This window comes from Aristolochia californica, unplaced genomic scaffold (assembly GCF_029961685.1).
Source record: "Aristolochia californica isolate CCGP_79_NKW_82.1479 unplaced genomic scaffold, dmAriCali1.0.hap1 SCAF_13, whole genome shotgun sequence".
In the NCBI taxonomy this organism is placed as follows: domain Eukaryota; kingdom Viridiplantae; phylum Streptophyta; class Magnoliopsida; order Piperales; family Aristolochiaceae; genus Aristolochia; species Aristolochia californica.
The window spans coordinates 5,635,663-5,662,113 of NW_027181804.1; the positions used below are offsets into that span (position 1 = coordinate 5,635,663).

At 39.2% G+C, this 26,451-nt stretch overlaps 1 protein-coding gene across 3 annotated transcripts in view; it reads left to right on the forward strand.

Annotated features, from left to right (window-relative positions):
• LOC137947784 (5'-3' exoribonuclease 3-like) overlaps nt 1-25,386 on the forward strand; it is a 29,337-nt gene extending 3,951 nt beyond the window's left edge. For 2 of the 3 annotated variants that reach the window (XM_068793548.1, XM_068793550.1), the window contains 14 exons: nt 7,651-7,728; nt 8,237-8,380; nt 8,918-9,007; nt 9,105-9,200; nt 13,914-13,984; nt 16,396-16,524; nt 16,612-16,688; nt 16,787-16,827; nt 17,124-17,198; nt 17,311-17,468; nt 24,087-24,191; nt 24,289-24,364; nt 24,468-24,550; nt 24,632-25,386. In XM_068793548.1, coding sequence (XP_068649649.1) covers nt 7,651-7,728; nt 8,237-8,380; nt 8,918-9,007; nt 9,105-9,200; nt 13,914-13,984; nt 16,396-16,524; nt 16,612-16,688; nt 16,787-16,827; nt 17,124-17,198; nt 17,311-17,468; nt 24,087-24,191; nt 24,289-24,364; nt 24,468-24,550; nt 24,632-25,166 — 1,758 coding nt within the window. In that variant the 3' untranslated portion in view covers nt 25,167-25,386. The remainder of the gene's footprint in view (nt 1-7,650; nt 7,729-8,236; nt 8,381-8,917; nt 9,008-9,104; nt 9,201-13,913; nt 13,985-16,395; nt 16,525-16,611; nt 16,689-16,786; nt 16,828-17,123; nt 17,199-17,310; nt 17,469-24,086; nt 24,192-24,288; nt 24,365-24,467; nt 24,551-24,631) is intronic. The other variant, XM_068793549.1, reaches the window with a different exon arrangement.
• Nucleotides 25,387-26,451: the final 1,065 nt, after the last annotated feature.

The window sequence follows — 26,451 nt, forward strand, 5'->3', positions numbered from 1 at the left end:
GGCAGCAAGAAGGGAGGCTTCCAGGCCCTCGAAGTCTGGACTGAATCATCTTCAGGAGCTTGATTACAGCAGGTAAGCCTTGTGTGACCCCGGTCTCCAACACTCTGGTGTCAGAGTAAGATTGGGCTGGGTATGGTGAGATCAAAGATGGAAGGACGAATCGAATCAGTGGAAAAGGAATTTTCGGAATTGAATGGTGGAATGGAAGAACTCAAAATCGACATGAAATCGATTCGAGAGCTTTTGCTGGAATTCTGGGAAGGTATGAGACCCGAAGATAAGTCGCCGATGGGAGAGACAATGACGGCTCAAGAGGAGAGGCTCTTCGGAGGAGGAAATTGAGGAGAAATAACCATGGAACAAAGAGGAAGAAGATTGGAGTTACCTGTTTTCTCCGACGAAGACCCATACGGCTAGCTTTACCGTGCTGAATGGTATTTCGTCATCAACACTGTCGAAGAGGAAGACAAGATTCCGTCCACCGTCGTTTGCCTAGAGGGAGGAGCTCTTAATTAGTTCTAGATGGTAGAAACCAGAGCTTCGATGTGTACTTAGTAGCGGTTCTGGTCTGCCCTCCTTCGACGCTTCAATCCATCGCAAACCAGAGGCTTGTACGAGGTCCTCCTCATACTCTAGCAGGACGACGCCATTGCCTCCTGTCAGCCCCTCTGGTCAAAGCTTTGAAAATGGGAGCATTCATCAACGGCCTTCGGGATGATGTACAGGCTGAGCTTCGAGTCACTCATCACATTGATGAAATCGGCTCGCCAAATCGACGAGCGCAACTCGGTGCTAGGCCGCACGGGTGAGTTTAAAAGGCATGGGCTCGGGTGTGTGGGGACAAGGTCGATCGCGAGGATGATGGATCAAACCCCATCCTAGATCTCTCCCTGCTTTGATCGGAAAGGGTTTTCCCCTTCCTCTCTGGCGACGACATGGCAAGACTTCTCATACAAAATGCTTTTTGACACCGAAATGCAGGTGAAGAGAGAGAAGTGCCTTTGTTTTTGCTACGACGAGAAGTACTCACTTGGACATCAATGCAAGCTGTGGCAACTCCACATAATTATCGTTGTTGATGAAGAGAACCATCCGCCAAATCATGACGATGCCCCTCCCGAGGAAATGGAATCCCTTACGCACGAGTTGGTCATGCTATACCTCAATGCGCTTCATGGAGGTATCACTTCTAGCCTAACACTGAAGCTAAAGAGGACCATAGAGCAACAAGACGTCGTAATTCTGATTGATAACGGCGCGTCTCTCAATTTCATCAACGCCTCTCTTACTTGAGAGCTACATCTCTTAGTCACCTAGAACAGACCATTTGGAGTCAAGGTTGCTGATGGCCACTCACCCTTGAGGGGATGTGCTTGGACTTAGTCTTGAACATCCAAGGAGTGGCCATAAAACAACGCTTCCACTTGTTTGCTATGGAAGTTGCTAATGTCGTTCTGGAGTGGCTTGGTTGGGTCTGCTGGGAGACGTCTTTCTCAATTGGAGAAATCTCTCCATGACTTTCATCTTTCAAGGGAAGGTCTGATTCCAGGGAGACCTTGCCCTGGCCAGTGTACGGGTATTGTTGAAGGCCATTATCAAGATTCTAGAGAAGGAAAGACAAGGATGCCTCGTAGAATGGTCTTTCCCACGAAACCATGGAGCAGACAAAAGCAGTGACACCAGAGTTGGCCTCTCTCCTCGAGGAATTTCCTCAGCTGTTTGAATTGGTACCGGGCCTGCCACCATCATGGCCTCAGGATCACTCCATCCCTATCAGGGTAGGCGAGCCTCCCCCAAATATTGGACCCTATCGGTATCCCTTCTACCATAAGACTGAAATTGAGAAGATTGTAAGGGAAATGTTTGCAGTGGGAATCATCCGCCCCATCAACAGTCCCTTCTCCAACCCGGTGCTACTAGTAAAGAAGAAGGACAAATGATGACGATTCTTTGTAGACTACAAGGTACTCAATAAGATAACTATACCAAAGAAGTTTCCCATCTCCATTTTTGAGGAACTCTTGGACGAGCTGGGAGAAGCACGAGCTTTTACCAAGCTGGACATCAAATTGGGATACCACCAGATTCGGGTAAAGGAGGAGGATACCCACAAGGCGGCATTTCGCACACATGGGGGACATTACGAGTTTTTGGTGATGCCATTTGGTCTCACCAATGCTCCATCCACCCTTCAAGCGTTGATGAATTGAATCTTCTAAGCCCACCTCCGTAAGTTCACATCGGTCCTTTTTTATGACATCTTGATATACAGTCCAGACCATACTGGTACTTTTTTATGACATCTTGATATACAGTCCAGGCCATACTACTCACTTGTCTCATGTGTAGACCGCGTTGCAACTATTGGGGGATAATCACTTGGTGGTGAATTCCAAGAAGTGCTCATTTGGTCAGCACCAACTGAATTACCTAGGGCATTTGATCTCGACAGCTGGGGTCTCGACCAACTCTTCCGAAATCGTGGCCATGCTCCAATGGCCACCTCCATATGACATCAAGAGCCTTCGCAGCTTCTTAGGCCTCACCGGATACTACCGACGGTTTGTCAAAAGCTACGGTAAGATCGCTGAACCTCTAAGTTAATTGCTCAGAAAGGATGCTATCCAATGGACTGATGCGGCCTAGTTAGCTTTCAACGAGCTAAAGCAGGCCATGACCATGGTGCTAGTGCTAGCGCTACCCGATTTCTCCAAGCCGTTTGTTTTTGAGACTAACGCCTCTGACAAGGGCATTGGAATTGTCCTCATGCAAGAAGGGTGCCTCTTGGCATTCTTGAGTTGGTCCCTTTCACCAAGAGCCCACCTCAAATCAGTCTACGAGCTGGAGTTGATGGCGGTCATCTTCGTTGTCCAAAAATGGAGGCACTACATCATTCACACCGACCAAAAGAGCTTACGTTTCCTAATGGACCAATGACTCATGGGGGAGGAGCAACAAAAGTGGGTCACCAAGCTCCTGGGGTTTGATTTCGAGATCATATTCAAATCCGGTGCCGATGACAAGGTTGACTATGGAGTTATTAGTTGTATCCTTAGTTTGTTCCCTTGGACTAGAAGAGTGAGAGCAAGAGATCCATAAGGATGACGGGCTTCACAAAATTCAGCAAGAGTCGTTACTTGACAACAACAACCACCGACTTATCATATCATCACGGGGTGCTTGATGTATAAGAACCGCATGGTGTTGTCGTCCTTCTCTACTTATATGCCTTGACTACTGGAAGAGTACCACTCTACCCCTTTCGGGGGGCATTCAAGCTATTTCCGGACCTACAAATGGTTAGCCAACGTGGTTTACTAGACAAACCTCAAACGTGATGTGCAGAAATTTGTTGCTAGCTGTGAGGTATGCCAACGGAACAAGTACAATGCACTCACTCCAGTCGGATTACTCTAGTTTCTTCCTGTCCCAAATCAGGTATGGGAAGACATCTCTATGGACTTCCTTGGCGGACTACCAAGGGCTCATGGGGTCAACACTATCTTTGTAGTCATGGACCGGTTGACCAAGTACAATTACTTCCTCCTCCTCAACCACCCCTACTCCACCATCCAAGTTGCTTAAGTATTTGTCCAAGAGGTGATACATTTACATGGGTTTCCGTGGTCCATTATCTAAGATCGGGATAGAATATTCATTAGCACCTTTTGGAAGGAACTCTTTAAGCAGTCGAGTACCCAACTACACATGAGCTCTGCCTACCACCCTCAAACGGATGGCTAGACCGAAGTTGTCAACTGATGTTTATTCACCATCTCCACTGTTTTGTGAGCAGCCACCCTCGACATTGGCCTAAGTGGATAGCTTGGGCGGAATTTTGGTACAACACCACCTTCCACCAAGCCACGGGCATGACACCTTTCCCAACCTTTTACGGTTGGGAACCATCGACACTACTTCGGTACTCCCTTGGCACATCATTGATAAATGAAGTTGACCATCTGGATTGCGATGCCATCCTAGAGGAACTCAAGTTCAATTTACACAAAGTTCAGGCTAGAATGAAGGTGCAAGTCGACACAAAACGAAGGGACATACACTTCCAAGTAGGAGATCTGGTCTACCTGAAATTACAACCCTACCGCCTCCGTTTCTTGGTCCGAAAGCCCAATGAGAAACTCAGTCCTTGTTACTATGGACCCTTCAGAATTCTGGCTAAAATTAGTGAAGTTGCCTATCGACTTGACCTCCAAACATATGTGCGCATCCACCTTGTCTTCCATGTTAGCCAACTCAAAAACCCGAGTCATCCTCCCAGTTCCAGCCAACCCTTGCTTCAATGCTTCATTGATGACATGGTGCTCTCTGTCTCAATCGGGGGGGGGGGGGGGTTGATTATTGACCCCCAATCTTATCAGTATCGGCTTCTTCAACAATCTTTCTCCACCAAATCTCTAATCATTTTCGAAAACCCTCAACCTCACACCAAACATTCTCAAAACGAAATGATGTAGGCCTCCATTGGAGAGAACCAGAATAAAAAAAATTGGACTATGGTCTTGAACTAGTCTAAGAAGACAACAAGAATGAGAGTTAGGAAAGACTCCTAAACAGTCCCTCGATACGAGAAATTTCTCCAGCTTAGATAAAATAGGAGACCAAGTATTTCACCAAGTATTCCTTGTAGTTGATATTTCACCTTCCAAAAAGGCCTTCATAATTTATAAATCCTTGGTATGCCTTATACTTGGAGTATTTAAAGAAATAACACTATGCTCATATGTGTCTTGCACATTATAAAAGCCACCTCTAAGTAGATGGGAACATCCCACTTTAAATCTTGCTCCCCTATTTCTTTCCAAAAGCCATCATGAATACTTCCCCTCAAAAAAGAAATTGAGAATAAAGAAAAAATAAGTTTATGATTGAGTTTTTAACTAATATATTTATTTTTTAATGAATTAATAATTTATCTACATAATTTTTTTTGTTTTGTACAATTATTATGGATTACTAGTTAATTAAAAAGATTCAGATGGGTTTTTAAAATAATAATTCAAACATAATTATTTTGTTGTGTTTTAATCTAAAGTTTTTTAACTAATATATTTATGTTTCTTCATGAATTAAAATTTACTAAATAAGTTATTTGGGTTTGTGCAATTATTATGGAAGTTAATTAATTAAAAAGATTCATATGAGCTGCTAAAATAATTAAAATAATAATTCAAACATAATTATTTAGTTGTGTTTTAATCTAAAATAAAATATTTATATTAATTAATTATTTAATGATTTAATAGGAAAATACTTGTTAAATTGGGTCCAAGGCCCATCCCAAAATGACTAACCAACTTTTTTTTTTTGAGAGGGGTGTGGAGCGATTCGAACTTGCGACTTGACGCACATAATGTAAGAAGAATACCACTAAACCAAACGGCCATCGGTATGATTAACCAACTTAGGAAGCTCTTTCCCAACTAATAAACTCAAGATCTTTGTATTCACTAATCTATGTGGGATTATTCCTTAACACTCCTCATGTGTAGGCCTTCTTTTGTGGCTCTACAAGTGGATAATTTAGGTGTAGGCCCTGCCCTCTTTTGTGACTCTACAAGTGAATAATTTTATGTGTAAGCCCTCTTTTGTGGCTCTACAAGTGGATAATTTTAGGTGTAGGCCTTCTTTTGTGGTTCTACAAATAGATAATTTAGATATAGGCCCTTTTCTGTGGTTCTACAAGTGGATAATTTAGGTGTAGGTCCTCTTTTGTGGCTCTACAAGTGGATAATTTAGGTGTAGGTCCTCTTTTGTGGCTCTACAAGAGGATAATTTAGGTGGAGACCCACATATGAGTACCCGCTTTGATACCATGTTAAATTGGGTCCAAGGCCCATCCCAAAATGACTAGCCAACTTAGGAAGCCCATTTCCCAACTAATGAACTTAAGATCTTTGTACTCACTAATCCATGTGGAACTATTTCTTAAAAATAATTATAAAAAAGAAAAGAGGTAGGCCATCCTATTGTTGTCAAGAGGGCCTCCTCCTCCTTGACCATCCATTACCACCTCTCATCCTTCTCCTTCCTACTTGTAGATTGGGTTTCAAGAAAAGAATCTAGTTGCTTGATTTTTATGTCAAACCTCACGTTTTCATGGATTTGGCATGTTTTGTGGGAAGATTGTTTGTTTGGGTTTTTTAAATTTTGGACATAATTAAACTTTACTCGCCCCTTATACAATTTTGGCGAAAGTTCAAGAATTTTAAAAATCCAGACTTTTCAGTAATCACCCATAGAATTTTAGGCTAGCGTAAAATTCTTTAACTAAACAGTTGGACCTGGTCCCTTGTTATTAATGAGGAGAATACCGCATGATCAATTTCATAGATGCATACTGGACATTCATTTTCATTTCTAGAATCATCTAACTTTAGCTTTTCAAAACATGTGTTTAAAATTTTGAAGGGGACAATTTGACTTGGTGAAGATCTATTATTTTTTAGGCAAAATGGCTTGGATTGGAAACAAAATGTGTGAATAGTCCTATATAGATCCAAGACTAAAAAAATCCTGTGCTTGTTACTTTTTTTTGAATGTTGATTACACATGCGCACACACTCCTGATCCGCTAGAGAGACTCAAGGCAAGGACTCACACTAAAAACCTCCCTTGTGACCATTGTGCCAAAAGCCCAAGCTGCTCCTATATTAATTGGGAAGAGATCTATTAACTTTAGCTAGTTATTTTGGTATAGACCTGGACCCAACTTTGTCTTGGTATCTTAGCAAGTACCCATATGTAAGCCTTTATCTGTAACACATGTGGCACATGTAGGAGCCACAAAAAGGTCTACAAGATAAGGGGAATGTCATAATAATGCTGTATGATTCCAAGGTTAGAAAAAATCCTATGCTTATTACTTGTGAAACGATTGCCTTACTTCGCCTAGAGATTTTGGGATAGACTTTGGCCTCACTTTAACACTTATTAACTTGTAATAGATGTTATCATTGTAGTTGTTAATGTTTCCACCGATTTGTCTTCTATGATGGCTGGCAATAGAAGGAATCATCTCTTCTTTTATTGCTGCCATGACTTCCTCACCCATAACTTTCTTGATCAGGGCCTTCTAGTGATGATCAGTAAAATAAATGAGTGCTGGTCACTTTGGTTTTTGAACATTCATCAAGTGATAAGTCTACAAGAGTAAACTTACCCATGAGTGGGATGGCTCTTAATACCTACTCTGTGTAGTTATTACTTATACAAAGAATCATTCGTACAATGTATAATTTACATTTGCATCTTAGATCATGTGAATTTGATGGGGACTCCTCCACTGTAAAGAAAAACCAAATAACTTGGAGAGGTTTTCCTAAAAAATCTCTCTTACTACTGATGGATACACAAACTTCCACATATAGCTTGTCTGGTGCAAAATCTTTGTCTTTTACTGTTCTTAGTGGGCATTTTTGTCACTTTGGGCATTCACCAGTTCTATAATGCATACTCTAGACAATACTGTGTTGTAGTTGGCCCAAAAGTTCCTGTGTCAATTGCAACTTTCACTATCCATGATTATATGTTGATTAGATAAGTAATAGTTGATATAGTGGATGTGTAATATTGAAAATTTTAAGAAATTTGTGTGCTATTGTGTTTCCTCTGGTGCTTTGCTTTATGTAGGTGGATTTGGAAAGAGTTGAACATTTCATTCAAGCTGTTGGTTCTCATGAAAATGCTATCTTTAGGAGACGCAGCCAGGTTTTGTGCTATTTCTTCTATTTTGACATTTTTTCTTATTTTCCTTTTTTAGATTCCCTTCTTATGTGGTTAGTGAAATGGGAAGCAAATTAACGTATTCCGTTCTGTCTTCTTGTCTGGGTTTGGTAACATGTGGAGAAGTTGCATGAAAAAGACAAGTTGAAATGCAACAAAACAAACCAGCTAAATCGGATTTTATCTTGATAAAAGAGAAGATCTATTAGAAACTAAAGATATAATCGTGTGGATATATAGAGAAGATATATTAAAAACTAAAAATAATAATCCTGTATAGAAATATTATCTGGAATCTATGCATATCATTGTTTCATGCTTTCATGCAATTTATTCACCATATTTGAAAGAAAGGAGTTTTGGCTGTTATCTTCTCTGAAATTTTGATCATGCATACTACGTAGTTAATCTGATTGGAAGAAATTAGGTGCTTTTGTATTTGATGATTGGTAATACAGATTTAGCCTGAGAGCAACTGCATACCCTTGTTCAGATTCAGAAGGAGAGAGACATCCGTGATAAGGAAATTTCAAACATCAAGCGGGGGAGAAGTGGTGGTGCTTCTGTGAAAGCATTAGAGAATTTCTGGTCCTGTCTTAATAAATTGGAGACTCCAAATTCTCCAATCCCCAGGAAGGTGTGTTTCGCATACTCTGAAAAATATATGTACCTTTTTATGTGTACGAGGACAACATATTTGCCATTTCTTAAGCTCCCTGCCCTTTCATTGTTCAATTTTCTTTTCTTTTTCTTCTTCTTCTTCTTCTTCTTCTTCTTATTGTTATTATTATTATCATTATCATTATTATCATTATTATCATTATTATCATTATCATCATCATCATTATCTGAATTTTGAAAATGACACACACACACACATAAACCCACACGACACCCAATACCCCTGGTAAGGCTTGAACCCAACACTTCATGCTAAATTTGTCATAAAATCAAACAGAGGGGGTGAGACTAATGAATTTTAGAATCCAAAGGGACATGAGTAGTTCACATTTCTTGGTATGGGGTTGGGGCGAAGGGAATTTCTGCATTTTCCAGAGGGTGAAACTAAACCCTTATTCTTGAAATATATATCAGTTTCAGTCCTGCATTGAGTGGATTTTTCATTCACTACATATGTAATTAGGATTTTTGCTGTTTTGGGAATTATTTTCAGCAACAGCTGGATATAAATAATGGAAGTTCAAATGAGTTCACTGATGTGGCTTTAAGTGCTACAGGGTCCAGTAATCCAATGGTTGACAAGGTATTGTTTTCTCATCATTTGTGCTTGAAATTTGTTCATGTGCCTATGAATTCACTTCCAGTTATAATAATTTGATTATTCAATTGATATGGAACAGATAAGGCTTGGTGAAGAAGGATGGAAGGGAAGGTACTATGCCGAGAAATTTGAGGTTGAGAGTGAGGATGATCTCAAGAGAGTCAGAAAAAATGCTGTACGTTTATAAATTACTTTTTTTTAATGAAATTGGATAAAATTTTCTTCTTTTCTTTTTTGTTGAAAGATGGTGAGCTCAAGAAAGAGAGGTACAGTACAACTGCCATAACATGTAAAAAAGGGATGGGAGAGCTGAAGAAGCATTTTGATTAAATGGACAATAGGGTTGTTCACAACTAGGCACTGGTGGCTACCACGTTGGTCGTTGGCTGAGGGAAGTGTGTCAAATAATTTTGAGAAAGCTTGATGTATCTTGAATCTTTTCATATCAATGCTTGAGCTGTCATGCATGTAGTAGACAATGTTGTTAGGTCCCATGAGAATTTGCCGCTAATCTATAACTCTTTTTTTCTTGAGCTTTTGTTGTATACTTACACTTTTTGTGAATTCTAATTTATAACCTTGATTTTGAATTCCAGGTCCATGCAAAGTAATAAATCACATAATGGGCACTTCATTTTTTATAGTAGTGTTGATTTCTAGAGCCTTTTTTATACTCTTTACAAAAGGTTAGAAGAGGAAGGAAGAGAAAGATGAGAAGAGATGAAAGAGGAGAAGGGAGAACACCAAACACGTGGGAGAGAGGAAGAGAAAGAAAGAAGAAAAGAAGAGAGAAATCATGCCTCTGTTTATAGTTGGAGTGTGAAGATTACAATATCAATAATACCCTTAGGCCTACACCTTTTTAGAGAAACAAGACAAAAAAAGACATACATTAGCTTGTATAATTACAAAGTCATGCCACCTCTTATTGGAGAGTTGTCTTATTTACCATAATGCCGCCCTACACGCATGGGTGTCTTTTAACTCTCCCCATCAATCTGGTGTTTGTAATTTCAGTTTGCAAATTACCAGGCTCAGCAGCACTATTATTCTGGAGCATTCAGTTGATAAGCTGATTTGGAAGCCCATCACTAATGGCCGATTCACTGTTACTTCTGTTTACTCTCATATCAGAAAGTAAGACTACAATATTCATTAGTACAAGGCAAATCTGGCTTGGAAACTCTCAGCGCCAAGTAAAATCAAATTTTTCGTGTGGTTGACCATCAGAAAATAGATTCTTACTTCTAACAACCTTCATAAAAGAGGCTTCATCGCCCTTGATCTTTCTTGTCCCCTTTGTGGTGAGTGCGATGAGACAGTCCAGTATGTCCTCTTACAATGTGAATTTTCGTGGCAAATCTGGATGAAGATTTTTCAGAAGATTGGGCTCCAAGTGGGGCTACATAAGGACCTCTTCGGCACCTTTGAGATGGTTCGAGGGATTCACCTTCCTTGGCGGGTAAGTTAATACTTTCGGCCTGTCTTGCGCATGTTCCATATTGCGTTTGGCTCGAGCGGAACAACTAGAGATTCAATTCCAAAGCTTGCACCCTGGACAACAGAGCTTATGCCGTTGGCCTCATCTCGAGTTGGCTTCATACAAGGAAGGAATTTGCCGCTCTATCGGGTGTTTCCATTCGGGAAAATTGGAGCTTGATCGCCCATATGTCTGGCCCCTGTAGAACTCCGAGTATGATCATCTGGGGTCCTCCCTCTTGCGACCGTATTATGCTCAATTTTAATGGTAGTGCTATTGGCTGTCCTGGGCCAGCATGGGCAGGCGGTGTGTTCAGAGGCCACAATGGAGACCCTATTCTTTTTTATGCTGGTCCGGTGGGCATTGCCGATTCTAATATTGCTGAAGTTAGTACTCTTCTGTCCAACCTCCAAATCTTCAGGGTTCGTCTCCATGGCAAGTTAATCATTGAAGGTGACTCGAAAACTGTCATTAGTTGGTGTTCCAAAGACAGCTCCCCCCTTTGGCGCCACTGGCCAATCACTGATAGTATTGCTGATATTGTATCTTCTATTCATTGTAATTGGAATCTCATTCCTAGATTAGCCAACTCTTTGGCTGATAAATTGGCAAAATTCGGAACTTCCCAGCAATCTCTCATTATTCGGAAAGGCTTTCCTCCTTTGTAAATTGCTCTTTCGAGCTTTTGTCATAATAAAAATCAACATAATTTTGCCAGGCAGGGAGCTACCCTACAATCGCTGGTTGTAAGGGACATGCTCCCCCAAATTTTGTAATTTCTCTCGTTTTATTAATACATATTTTTTTTAAAAAAATAAAAATCAGCATCATTTAAAAAAATAAAAATTTCAGCTTGCAAAGAATCTTGGTAAAAAAACTTGTGTGTTTGATTTTTTTTTTAATCTTGTTTGGTTTGAAAAAGCAATGCTGATTGCCCCGTCTTCTTCCCGTCGAATCTCCCTCCGATCTAGTCTCTCCCTTCTCTCTCGCTTCTCTCGTCGCGACATTCTTAGGAGCACGTTAGCGCCTTCAAGCTCTTGATGCACGATACGACACTCGTGGCGCACGATACGATACCTTCCCTCGCCTTTCTCTCTCTTCTCTCCTTTTTAAATGGCGGTCTAGATGAATCAGAGAGACATGGCAAGGTAAGGACTAAGCGGCAGCAACTCATGATCCTTCCATTGCTGACAACCGGAGGTTCTCGTTGCTCTGTGAAGCCAGCCTCACGTGATGCCCTCTCTTGTCTAGGAACCATGGTGCCCAAGCTTTCATTTGGACATCACGTCTCAACTGCGCGGCTCGAAATGGGCGTATCACAATTTGCGGATCAGCCCCAACCCTGTGCCTCCTATAATCAATCCACGCCACCTTTATACCCCCGCATGGGTGACAAGTTCTCGCAATTGAACTCGGTTGACCTACTTCGATTTGCCATCAAATTTGTGGTTTGATGGAGAGATTCCTTGGGCTAGGTACTTCTACTGAGTTCAAGTATCAACTGGTAGGTTGGAAGGATGTTTACAATTCCAAATCTAAAGGGGGCTTGGGTGTTCGACTCATCAAGGATATGAATATGGCCCTCTTCAAATGGTTCTGAAAATTCAACACTCCCGGCAACAACCTGTGGGGACCAATGGTGTCATTCAAGCTTAACTGGCAGATGTGGTGGACCTCGAGAGGGAGGAGAACTGCCCTTTCTCCCATCTGGAGAGCTATTTTTCCTCTTCTCCTACTGTTTCGCATGGGCATTCGCCTCCATGTTGGCAATGGTCACTCAATCTGCTTTTGGGTGGATTGGTGGGTTAGTTCCATGCCTTTGATGGCTTCCTTCGGTAGCATTTGGCAGGCCTCCATGCAGTGCCGCTTGTCGGTCGTGGATGCTTGGGGTTTGGGAGCGTGGGATCTCCGGTTACGTTGGGGTTTTGATCATGTAGATGCCCTTCTTGCTTCTCACTTGTTGGAGGTGATTCCCTCTTCTAGGTCTCGTGATGCTTTGGAGGATTCGATGATTTGGTGGCTAAAGGCTAGTGGTATTTTTTTGTCTCCTCCGCCTATTCCCTCATCTAGGGATGGACCTTGACAACCCCCAACCATGAGGTGGCTTTTATTTGGTGTCTCTCTACTCCCCCGAAGGTTAAATTCTTCCTATGGAGTGTCGGGCTTAATAGAATTCTCACAGCAGTCAACCTTCATCGTCATGGTAACCTCAGTGTGTGCACCTCTTGCCCCTTGTGTGGCATTGAGGAGGAGACTACTTGCCAGCTCTTTGTGTCCTGCCCTTTTCTTGGTTCATGTGGATGAGCATCCTCAGTTGATTTGGGCTTCAATTTTGCTTGCCGAATGACATCCTCTCTGTTCGGCGCTTACTTCTCTGTGTTCCCCTCCCTAAATTGGGAAAGATGTCATTTCAGTTTGTGTTGCCTTCATCCTTTGGGGCATTTGGATGGACCGCTACAAAAGGCGCTTTAGCGCCAAGTATCTATCTCGTGATCGGTCATCTCCTCCATTATTAGCCTCATCTCTTCTTGGCTCCATTTCAGGAAGGAGTTTTCCGCTCTCTCTGGGCTCTCGTTCAGGATAACTGGAGTATCATTTCTCATATGGGAGCCCCATTGAAGCCTCCAGCTATGCAGGAGTGGCAACCCCCTGATCCGGGCTTCATCAAGATGAATTTTGATGGCAATTCTCTTGGCAATATTGGCTTCGTGGGATATGGTGGTGTCTTTCATGATTCGGGTGGTAACCAGATCATGTCTTATTCTGGACCTATGGGCATTTCTGACTCCATTGCTGTCGAGCTTTAGACCCTCCTTAGAGGCCTCATAATCTTCCGCAAACACTTTTCTGGGATGCTCCACATTGAGGGAGTCTCTGTGGTGATTGTTGAATGGTTCTCCTCTCCCTCTTCTCCGTCATGGCGTCATTGGGATGTGTACTAATCCATTCTAGACAATTTTCCCTACCTTATCTGTATTTGGTCCCATGTGCCCAGATCTGCAAATTCTGTTGTGGATGGTTGTGCTAAACAGGGGGCCTATCTCCATGCCTTTCTTGTAAGGGGGAGGCCTGCCTAATGTTGTTTGTTCTGCTTCTTGGTTTTAATAAATTCATCACTTTCTCAAAAAAAAAAAAAGAAAGAATAATAAATCCTTCAAACATGAAGATTTTGAGTTAGAGAGGTTGAGAGAACTAGGAAGAACTTAAAGCACGGGTTTCTTATTTCTTGTTCACTGTCTTCTTTGCTTATTGTTACTCAAAATGGAGCTGGCAATTATTAATGTGAAATCTATGTTTGTCGGTTTTTAGTTAAGTTTGAGCTTTCTTTTCATAGCTTCTGAAAATTTGACAATGTGATACTAGTAGGACTATTTTACTTGCTAATCCGTTCACTTGCATAATCTGTAGGTATTGAAATACACTGAGGGGATTTGCTGGGTCATGCACTATTATTATGAAGGAGTCTGCTCTTGGCAATGGTGCGAGTTTAACTGTTTTTGCATCTGTCAATCTCCTCTTGTATGTGTATAGACATCTTTGTATCAATTTAGTCTGCATTAGGCATTCCCTGCTTATCAAAATCTTATCATGTTGAACCCATATATTTTATTTCTGTAGAAAATTGTCCTTCCAATTTCCTGAGGTTAAAGATGATTATTTGTTTATTTACTGTTGATTCAAAACGATTAATGATTCATCTATCTTTTTATATCATTAAGAAGCTGTTCATTTGTTTGGAAAAAAAGTTTAAAAGTTATTGTGCTTGTTTTTGACCTCTTGGAGGGTAATAGATCTTTAAAGAATGTTGAAATGTTGGGAAGAAACTTTCTAGAGGGATTTCAGAATCTCACTAGTCAAGAGAGATTATATTGGAAGCAAGGGCTAAATTTAAAGGGAAAAGTGAAAGAGATGCTGACACAGTTTTTTTTTCATTCGGTTGCTTCTTCTCATAGGTGTAATACAATTTCCTTATTGTCTATCTCTAATTCATTCGTTAATTTCTTAAAAAATGTTTATTGAAATGAAAGCTTGGGTAGACCATTCCCGTTATTCTGGTCTTCTCAAATCTGCCTATCAATATTGCGGCCTTTCATGTTGGAAGAGATTGAGGCTGATCTTAAATTAATGCCTTTCACAAAGCTCCGGGGCCTGATGGCTTCACTATGGATTCCTATAAAATGGGTTGACATTTTCTACAAAATAATATGTTATCTATGCTTGAGGATTCTTATTATTACGGCCCTGACTCATCTAGTGTGGGTGCTTCATTTATAACCTTGGTGCCAAAAATAAAAGTGGATAAACCTGCTGATTGCGGGCCCATTAGTTTGATTACTAGTAATACAAGTTGATATTTATAGTTATTTCAATAAGGCTTAGCAAAACTTTGCCTAATCTCATCACTAGTTCCTTCATTTAGGGGCATCAAATTTTAAATTCTGCCCTAAAAGCCATAAGCTTACTAATGACTACAAGAAAAAGGGGTTTAAGAGTCTGGTTATTAAGTTAGACATGGAGAAGGCATTTATAGTTATTGGGAGATTTGGAAAGAGAGCTTTCCTCCTGTTTATTTTTTATGTGTATTTCTTTCTTTACTAAATATGACATCACGATGAGATCATGCCAAGTCAACTGGCTATGAAACCCCGTAGACTTGAGTTCAACTGGACCAGGTCATATCGCTGAGTTACTTTCATTAACATTGGACATAGTTGCATGTCTGTGAGAGAAAATAGGAGGACGATCTGTCTTTGCTTGAATTTTCCGTCGAAATGTCTTTGTCAGTGATCCTTCTTTCTTCATCTTCTCACCCCCCACTCTTGCTCCATAGGGCCTCCTAACTTTTTAGTTGGAAGGTTTCGTGTTTCTTTTTAAAGAAGATTGAAGTTTCTGTTTACAAAATTTGGACTGTGGTTCAATCTTTTCCCATTAGAAGGCAGGAAATCTGCCTCTTATCTACTGCCTCAGTCCTTTGTAATTTATGGAAAGAAAGGAATTCAAGAACTTAAGAGGCATTCAGCATGCTGTGAGAGGTGTCATCGGGAGATCTATCATTTGATTCTCTCTTGGCTCATGCTTTACCCAAGCTCAGTTATCAGAAGAGACTGGGCTGATTTTATCAGATTTCTAGATTCTTCTCCTCCTATGGTCAGTTTGGAGAACCCCTGAGGAGTATCTTAAGCTTAATATTAATGTGAGTTTGTTAGGTAATCCTGGCCCAGCTTGTAAGGCGATTAAGTATTACAATGGTGCCGCCAAATATGCTTTAACAGGCCTTATTGGTGGCTGTAATGCAGTATGGATATTAGAGCCCTTTTTAAAAGGAATTCAGATTTATTTCAGCATATTTCTGGCCCCCTCATAGTTGAAGGAGGTTCTCTTGTAGTCATGTCTTTGCTTTCTCGTTCTTCTACTCCTGTTTGGTGTCTTCAGCACTATTATGATGAGATCGTTTATTTGTGTTTTAATATCTCTGTTTCTTGGACCCATATCTTAAGATCAGCTGATCATGTTGTGGATGATTTAGTTAAATCAGGGGTATCTAGATCTCATTCTTCTACTCCTGCTTGGCGTCTTCTGCACTATTATGATGAGATTGTGTATTTGTGTTTTGATATCTGTTTCTTTGATCCATATCTTAAGATCAGCTGATCATGTTGTGGATGATTTAGTTAAAATCAGTGATATCTGGACCTTGTATTTTTGTTGGGGATTCAATGTCCCTCAGGGTTGGAGGTTTCTTCTCCTCCCTCTTGTTGTATTCTTGTTATTTTTCAATTAAATATTCACCATTTCAAAAAAGAATGGTTCGATGTCTTTAATATTGTTAAAAATAAAGAAAACAAACTAACATGCTTTTTGTTGTGTTGTTGGTGTCTTTGATTTACAGGTTTTATCCCTACCATTATGCACCGTTTGCTTCAGATTTTTTTGGTCTTGAAAGCTTGGAGATCTGCTTCACGCTAGGGTTTCCTTTCAAGCCATTTGATCAATTAATGGGGGTTTTACCTGCTGCAAGGTTGGGAATCAATTACTTGAAACTGTATCACGTTTGTATTTATTTTATTTGACCGAATGATGGACTTAAAAATGTGCTTCTCTGTAGTGCACATGCCCTTCCCTCGTTCTACAGGAAGTTGATGACTGATTCTTCATCACCCATTGCTGATTTTTATCCCTCAGGTACAATTTGTGTTGATAGTACTTTCACATATTCATGACATCCCTTTGCTCTGTTATTGTTTCGAATAAAAACTCATTTTATGCAATAATTGGTACAGATTTTCAGCTTGACATGAATGGGAAGCGTTATTCATGGCAGGTAGCTTGGTAATCTCTAACAGTTTTACTACTGGGAGTTTTATTTCATCTTTGGGTTCAGAATCCTGCCTCTGGGGTCTACACATCACCTATACTCATTCCTGCACTAGTGCATTCTTCTTTCTGTATCTACCTTAGCATTCATGGTGTTAGAGCATGCATGCTATATGCTTTTATTTTTTCTGTTTACTGTTTCTAGTGCTTGTATTATGGATATCATGTCATTTATCTTCAAATGATTCACAGACTAAGTTCAGTATTGAGAAGGTGCTCAAATTCACATTAAGTCTTTGACAGGCTGTTTGTAAACTACCTTTTATCAAGGAGTCTCGTCTTCTTGCAGAAATAGCCAAAGTGGAACACACTTTGATGGTAAGATTTAATATGTTTGATGGTTATTAGGTCTATTCAGCCTTTTCAGTTTATAAATTCCCAGTAGATTACTCTGATTAGTCTTTTCCTTCCAATTGCTTGCACTTTAAAGGATGAAGAGCAGCAGAGAAATAGTTTGGGTTTGGATGTACTCTTTTTGCATGTTGCACATCCATTAGCAGCAAAGGCTTTATCTTCATATAGACGACACAAGGATCATCCAAAGTTGTGTGAAGCAAAGGTCAAAAGGAAAATTGATCCCAAGATCAGGTGTGTTTTCAGAAGCTTTACACCTCCATGGTTATGAGCATTGTTAAGTAAAACAAATTTTTTGTTCTTATGCTAATAACATGGTTCTGTTTCAAATGAAATGCAATGACATTTAAACAGGTTCTGATTGTTTATTTTTTACATATAGTTGATAATAGTGCTAAAAAGCTCTGATTTATCTATGGTTCCTTGTAGCTGCAAGATATCATGCTCACAAGACAAGATATCTCCTACACAACTGGGGACTCCTTATACTGTCCATTATCTTGGAGGGATATCTCGGTTCTTGTCTTGGTGGATTTCTCACCACTCAATACAAGACCTGGAACCTTGGAATTAACTAGTCAATACATTTAACTTTCTGGGAGGTTCTCTACAAGTTATAACTTTTGATATGCTCAAATCAAATTTAAATCAGTTTGATTAGCAATAGTTCTGCTCATTTATGGCTTTCAGAAAAATATTTCTGCTTATATCATAATCGTATTTATCATTTTTTAGTCATATAACTATCAGAAGAATTCCTAACAATTGCCAAAATTAGCCATATTGTATTATATTTTTCTTTTTGTCATTGACACTGTGCATGTGTAGGTGCATCAGTTTGATAGGCAAATTATTTTATTGATAAAATCTCTTTGTTCAGCATGGCAATCTAATGTGACAAAGATTATAAGATGAGCGAGCAAGTTCAAGTGCTGATGCATTGCTGACAAGCTCAGAAAAGTAGGATATATCTCTAACTCGTGGGAGTCAAATGAATCTCATAAAGTTTGATATATTGTGAAGTTGGGTCCAAGGCTCATCCCAAAATGACTAGCCATCTTGGGAAACCTCTTTCCCAATTAATAATCTTAAGATCTTTGATCTCACTAATCCATGTGAGACTATTCCTTAACACTCCTCCTCACTTGTAGGCCCTTTGGGCTCTTACACGTGGATAACTTGGGTGTAGATCCACTTACGAGTACCTGTTTTGATACTAAGGTTTCCTAATATGGCTAGTCATTTAGAAGTGTTTCTATTTGATTAAATGTTGGGATTTAGAAGTGTTTGATGATCCCAATTTGAGGAAATTTCTCAAATTTGCCTGCATCATCATCCATATAGTCTACGTCATCCTAATTTCTTGCAATTAGGTCATTCTTTCATTGATTTATAGTATCAATTGCTGAAATTGATCTTTATTGGTTCTAAATTGAATGAATTGGGTGCTGTATTGCCCTAATTGAATTTGGTGTGGGGCCCACTTGATTGTGCAAACATATAAATTTGGGAAAAGTGTTTCCCTTTGGTTAATTGATGCTCTAGTGTACCGAATTATAGTGTTTGGTAATATTTAATGGCTGATTCCAACACACGGGTTGTTGTCCACTACTGAGAGCTTAGATGTGAAATTCTCTGAGTCTATTCAAATAACTACGATCCGGTTGAATGGATCGAATTATGTAAATTGGTCTAGATCAGTTTTGATGTATTTGAGGGTCAGAAGAATGACAAAATATATAAATGTTGATCCGAAGATTGGGTGGCAAAAGATAATTTAGTAATGACCTTGTTATTCAACAGTATGGAATCCAAATTTAGTGATCAGATTTTGAGTTGTAGTATTGCTAAGGCAATGTTGACTACATTGGCTTCCATTTTATCTCAAGAAAGTAATTTGTCAAAGATCTATGAGTTATATGTGAAGTTCTTTAATATGAAGCGTGGAGGTAGATCAGTGACAAATTATTTCACTAAGATGGGGGGAGTACTACAGGAGATTAGTACATTCCATCCTTTTATTACGAATGTTGAAGATATTTGTAAGAAAGAAAATCAAATTCAAGTAGCCCGATTTTTGGATGGTTTGGGGCATGAGTATGATGCTATTAGCGCCCAATTGTTGGTTAATGAGGATGTGACCACTCTTGAGTAAACATTTAGCAAAGTTCTTCGAGTTGAAGGTGTAGTTGTAAATAAAAATGAGTTTGATGGAGCCCTTTCAGAAGCAGTTGTTCTTAACCTTCAATCTTCTACTGGTAAGTCTAATGGTCAGTTTCATGGTGGTAATAATAGAGGTAGAGGTTGCTCTTATACAACCTGTGGTCATGGCTGAAATGATCGGGGAGATCGGAAATGTGTTTATTGTGGTAAGACTAATCATAGTTCTAAGAAATGTTGGGACAAATTTGGTAAACCTACCTGGGCCAACTCTATAGTCACAGATAAGGACACCTCCTCACACATCGGACCCTATGAGGAAATTCAATAGTTATTACAACGACTGGGTCAACTGACTGCTTCATCAATTGCTTCTCAGACTACCGAGACTCCTCCTTCTTCCTCAGTGAGTGCCATGATGGCTATTACAGGTATGGATGCATTGAATGTGTCTCATTCTCCCTCTTGAATCATTGATTCAGGAGCCTCTACACACATGTTAGGTATGCCTTCTCTATTTCAGTCCATTAGTCCATCTCATTCATATCATCTCGTTACTTTAGCGAATGGATCCACCTCTCCCATTTAGGGGGAGGGTATAGTTCACACTACTCCACAAATATCCTTAGATTCTATTTTATTTGTACCAAAGTTTTCAATTAATCTCTTGTCTGTGAGTCATATAACTAAATTCTTAAATTGTTTAGTAACATTTTATCCTACTTCTTGTGTTTTCCAAGACTTACAGACGAAGAGGAGGATTGGTTGAGGACATGAGAAGGAAGGGCTCTACATGCTGGATGATGTATTCATTTCCCGAGTTGTAGCTCTCACTATTACAAATTTTTCTTACTTGTGGCATCTGTGCTTAGGACATCCCTCACCAGCTAGTTTGCGTCAGTCTTTTCCTTCTCTGCCAGCCGATATTTCATTTGATTGTGAATCCTGTCAGCTGGGAAAGCATCGTCACTCCAGTTTCCCAGTTAGTTCTAGTCAAAGCACCAAGTTGTTTGAATTAGTCCACTCTGATGTATGAGGTCCATGTCGGGTTCCTGACCCATTTGGTTTTAAGTATTTTGTGTCGTTTATTGATGATTTCAGTAGAGTCACTTGAGTGTATCTCCTACGAGAGAATTCCGAAGTATTTGATGTATTCCTCAATTTTTTCAATGAAATAAAAAGTCAATTTGGTGCCTATGTTCATGTACTTCGTACTGACAATGGTTTGGGATATCTTAACCATAAATTTTTAGTATTTTGTACTTCTCATGGTATTACCCATCAAACATCCCGGCCTTATACGCCACAACAAAATGGGGTGGTTGAACGTAAAAATAGACATCTCCTTGAGGTTACAAGGACACTATTATTGCATATGGATGCTCGTAAATCTTTTTGGAGAGATGCGATTTTAGCTTCGTGTTACTTGGTTAATCGTATGCCCTCATATGTTTTGAGGTTTTAAAACCCAATTGTAAATTGTTTGGTGTGGTTTTTCGTATTTTTGGATGTACTTGTTTTGTTCATATGTTTGGAACTTCAGTCGATAAGTTGTCACCTCGGTCTGTCAAATGTATTTTTTTGGGATATTCTCGTTGACATAAAGGGTACAAATGTTATGATCCTATTCGACGAAAAACACGTGTCAGCCGATGTGACCTTCTTTGAACGTACTCCATATTTTTCATTATCTACTGAGTTTCCTATATCACTCAAATTTCCTTCAGACAGTCCTGTTCCTGTTGCAGTTTTGGATGTCTCATCGAGTTTTTCATTGCCTCTTTGTGTTTACAATCGTCGTTCTTGTACTCCTGCAGTGCCTCTAGTAGTTACCTGTATAAAGCTCTCTTCTCATGATCCACCAGCAGCCTCATTGCCTGTAGATCCTGTTGTCTCTGATTTGGACTTGCCTCTTAGTCTATGAAAAGGTAAACGATCTTGTACTTCTCATCCGATATCCAAATATGTGTCTCTTGATTTTTTGTCCCTATCCTTCAAGTACTTTACTATGTCATTGTCTACTTCCCATATACCTAGTTCAGTGCAGGAAGCCTTGTGCTCTCTAGAATGGAAGCAAGCTATGGATGATGAGATGAGTGCTTTGGTGTCTCGGGGAACATGGCGTCTATATGATCCACCTGCAGGAGCAGTTATTGTGGGGTGTCGTTGGGTTTATACCATCAAATATAATGTTGATGACTCTGTTGAACGGTACAAAGTTCGGCTGGTAGCAAAAGGGTATACACAAACTTTTGGAGTTGATGTCTTTGAGACATTCTCTCCTATGGCCAGACTTACTTTGGTATGTATCTTAATATTTGTGGTTGTTAATAAAGGTTGGTCTCTCTTTCAACTTGATGTGAAGAATGCCTTTTTATATGGTGATCTACATGAGGAAGTGTATATGGAGCAACCTCCTGGGTATGCTGCTTAGGGGGAGACAGAAATGGTGTGTAAGTTGCAGAAGGCTATTTATGGACTTAAACAGAGTCTACGTGCCTGTTTTGAAAAGTTCAGTGATGTGGTACTACAGTTTGGGTTCTATAGGAGCCATTGTGATCATTCTATGTTCCTATTTATGGTGGTTTTGGTTGTCTATGTAGATGACATTGTGTTATCTGGTGATGATCTTGGTGGTATTACAGAAGTTAAACAATATCTGGCCACACATTTTCAGACAAAAGGATTTGGGTTCTCTCAAGTACTTCCTTAGCATTGAAGTCGCTCGTAGCAAGCGAGGAATTGTTTTTTCTCAGAGAAAATATATATTGGATATGTTACAGGAGTATGGTTTATTTGGTGCTAAACCCATAGATATCCCCATGAAAGTTAATCATAATCTACATGACACCCAAAGTCCTACACTCAAGGATAAAACTCAATACCGACGGTTAGTAGGAAAATTGATCTATACTACAGTTAATATTTTTGTAAAGTTGGGTCCAAGGCCCATCCCAAAAATGACTAGCCATCTTAGGAAACCTCTTTTCCAATTAATAAACTTAAGATTTTTTATCTCACTAATCCATGTGGGACTATTCCTTAACAGTTTATCGACAATAGATCATATAAGTCATAGAAAGAAAACAAATATTATAGTTGAAGGATCTTACATGTATCTCAAGAGAGGGAGTATGCATCCTTGCAAGCGTCTAAGTTTCCAATTTCCATGCACCTTCATGCAATTCACGTGACAAGAAGATTTTTCCCCAAACGAAGAAAAATCTTATTTCCTATTCCAAGTTTTATATTTTAGTTCTCCTTGGAGTAGAGTTTATATTATAAGGAGTGAACTCAGTTAATTAGGATTAGATTTAGTTACTTTTCCTTGTTTAATGAGGACGTTGCTATGTATGTAGAGCTAGTTTAATTGGGTTAGTATTGCTAGAAGCTAGTTACCTGTAGTTTCCTTCTTTATTGGGTTTGCATGCTGTTCAGGCTGGCCCATGGTTCTACTTTCCTGATTCATGTTTAATCTCATATTATAAATAAAGCATGTAAGAAACTGGAGAGGAACACTCGGTTTATTCTCTCCTATTCTCTTGTTACTTTCTCTTCTTTTTCATCATTGTCACTCAGACTCATGTGCCCACCGAGCTGGAAATTAACAATTATAAACGAAGTTGAGTTCTTGTTCTCTGTTTCTTTCTTCTTCGTCAAGGCTCTTAGGTGATGCAAATGAGTTCATAAAATTTGATAAATTGAGTCTAGGAATGATAAGCAAATATAAGTTTACAAAATTTGATAAATTTAATTTTAGAAATGATAAACAAATACCATTGAAGAACTTGGGTGTCTCTTGTTCTCTCTTTCTTTATTTTTAGTCAAGGGGTAGACACTTTGATAGCTACTACTACATTGAATACTCATATCCTTAACTGTATCATTTCATGTCAGGTCTCTTAAAATGTTATCTGTATTGTCTACATTTTGAATGCAACAAATTTACGTCTTAAGAGTTGGACTTTGTTTTTTGCTTCTTTGAGCCAACACAGTAAGATTGTTTGAGTTTTTTCTCATTTGATTTGTGTGGTCACATTTCCCATATAGTGCATGGTTTCTTGTCTGTACTTTTTTATGCCAAATGTTCTTGTCTTAGTTTAACGTCTCTGTTTCCTATCGGAAATGAAATTTCACATAGAACTCAATCATGCTGGCATTGACTCTACCTGTAAACTGAGTTCTCAACTTGAACATCTCACGTTCCTGTCCAATTCCTTCCGAAACTTGGACCGGATTTGGGTCGATTGGAGTCAACTTGCCCAACCAACAGGTCGATTTGTCAAAGTTTTCCAACTATGTGCTGATGAGAAATTTTTGGAATGATGATAGAGAGATCTGGAAGCAGATTGTGTCATTAAGGCTTGAAGATTTTGACAGTGTTGGTTGGCCTATTTCAAATTAATTTTGCAGAAAATAAATAGTTGCCTGAGAGAAATGGACTTGAGGTATAGGAGAATGTGTTTAATTTTGATTGATTTTCTGCGGAAGTTTCTTGGCGACCAAGCATTTTTCATGTGGATGAAGCTCTTATAGTTGTTGTTGTAGTAGCAGTAGTAGATTTGTTCTCCCAAAAAATTGCTATTATTTGTCTCTGGCAGGTTGACTCTGTACCATCCCGAAAATAACTTTTTTTCTTCCTCCATTTTTGCAATGTTGCTTACATTACCCTAACACAAGCTTTTGTTGCAGTGGAGGAATGAATGGGTACATGTATATACACAATAAAACTGCTTGTTCTGCCGAAATCTGTTCACCTGTTGAGGGCATGGAAGATATATCAAAGAACCAAACGGTGTAAGTACAGGGGCAATGTTCCTTATTGATGGCTTGAATTGCATTATGCACCAATATCAGTTTTTTTTCTGATCTCACATCTGTTGGAACTTCTCAGATCTGTGCTATATAAATGCCCTTCCATCCACCCTCACATCCCCCGACCTCCAAAAGGGGTCTGCATGCCTGGAAAAGTATGTATTTAACATTCATGAAGATAAAGAAGTTTCTGAGTTGTGTTTTTTCAATGTGACAATGTAGTCCAGTAATATTTTGGGTTTTTGTTCCTTTTTCCAGTCGATCTCCAAGAAGGATGTCTTACCCATGCCAGTTCTATGGCATGAAAAAACAGCCGTCCTGGGTCGTATATTTTCAGAAAGGTGAGCACGTCTCCAATTCAATTTTGTTTGAAACTACTTTCGATGCTTTAGGGGACTCTAAATGTGTTTTTCTGTTAAAAGGCCTGTTCCCAACTCAATATCTGGCCCTTGTCTTGCGAAGTTGGCTCACCAACTTGTGTCTGAACACTATCTTGAGAAAAAGAAAGGAAACACAGAGTCTACATGTACCCCAAATGCCATGTTATGTGATGAAGAAGAGACAAGCTGCAAAGGAAAGAAAAATGATGAGAATCTTTGTGCCAGAGCTGAGCAGAGGAAAAGGAAAAGGAGTGGTGAGAAAAAGAAACGAAGTGCAGGGTATACATCTATTCCAAAGAATTTGTTAACTGATTCAGAAAAGACTAGCAGCATGGAAAAAATAAATGATGAGAGTCTTTGTGCCAGTAGTGAACCGAGCAAACGAAAAAAAAGTGGTGAGACAGAGAAAGGAAGCACAGAGTCAATATGTTCCCCAAATGGTTTGCTATGTTATTCAGAAAAGACTAGCTACAAAGCAAAGACAAAAGACGAGACTCTTATTGCAACAAATGAAAGGAGGAAAAGGAAGAGGGGCGGTCTCAAGAAGAGAAGGGATAAAAACAACCTTTCTTCCTAATAGTGTAACTGATAAAATTTTGGTAGAGACTGCAGGGTGAGTTAATCGTATATAAATCCTATAATTAGTTGAGCAGCAGCTACTTATTTGCCATTATTATTCAAGTTTTTCAGATTGTTGTTTTCTTTTCAACTATTGATTCAAATGACAAATTCATGAAACCCGAGTTTATATTATGGAAAAAGGAATGATGAAAAATTAAAATAGATGTTTTGATTGGATCTTCCTTATAACAAGTCTGATCTCCAAATCCTTATAACCAAGATTGTCTATGATCTCTCTTCCAAATGTCTCTCTCTCTCTTTTGAATGTTACGGTAAACCCAGATCAATTTGGCATCTTTTTTAATTGAGAAAAAAAACTGCAAGACCAACATCATGTATCAGGTAAAGAAAAAAATAGAAAAGATCAGTCTCAAGGAGTTTCCTGTTTTTTTTTTTTTATATAAATAAAAGGGAGCTAAAAAATCTAAGAAATATTTTAATATTTACAAAGAACACACAGAAATATGAGACTACATCCAGCTAAAGATCATATAGAGACGATATTGCCTCATTTATCTAGCCTGTTTGCACTAAAAGAAATTTCCCCCTCACAAATGGCATTTGAAAACAGATTCACCACATAGGCCAGTCGCCTCGTTCACAGAAGTATTAATAGGATAGAACCTTTTTTCTTTTTAGTATGATTAATAGAACAGAAGCTCCTTCAAAATCAAATGGCAACCCTTCATAAGTCAGTTCATCTAATGCAGAGAAGCAAATTTCCAGTTTTCTAGACCAAAAAACACCTTAGACTTCAGATATTTCTGTAGCAAGAAAGACTTACCCAAAACTACAACACAACTACATAATTTATCTTTTAGGTAGGCCTATTACAAGACCTATTTAATAGCCCTGTTTGAAGGAGGGCAGATTTAACATAACACAGAAACTACAGTCAAAAGCTCTTTCTCTGCCGCTTTAAGTAACAGTAGCATGGTCAACCAGTCGTCTTTTCTTAATTGTGAGTTTTCCCTCCTGACTTAAACCTATTTTATATAGAGCTACTCGTGTAAGCTACGATACCGACAACAAAGGATATATCAGGCCTGGTAACTATAATATAGATCAACTTACCTATAGGCGTATGTATGTGTTTTATCCTTGAATGCAAGACTCTATGTCATAAAGATTATGGTTGATTTTCATAAGAGTGTCTATGGGTTTTGCACCCAAGAATCCTTGAATGCAAGACTCTGTGTCATAAAGATTACGGTTGATTTCCATAGGAGTGTTTACTGGTT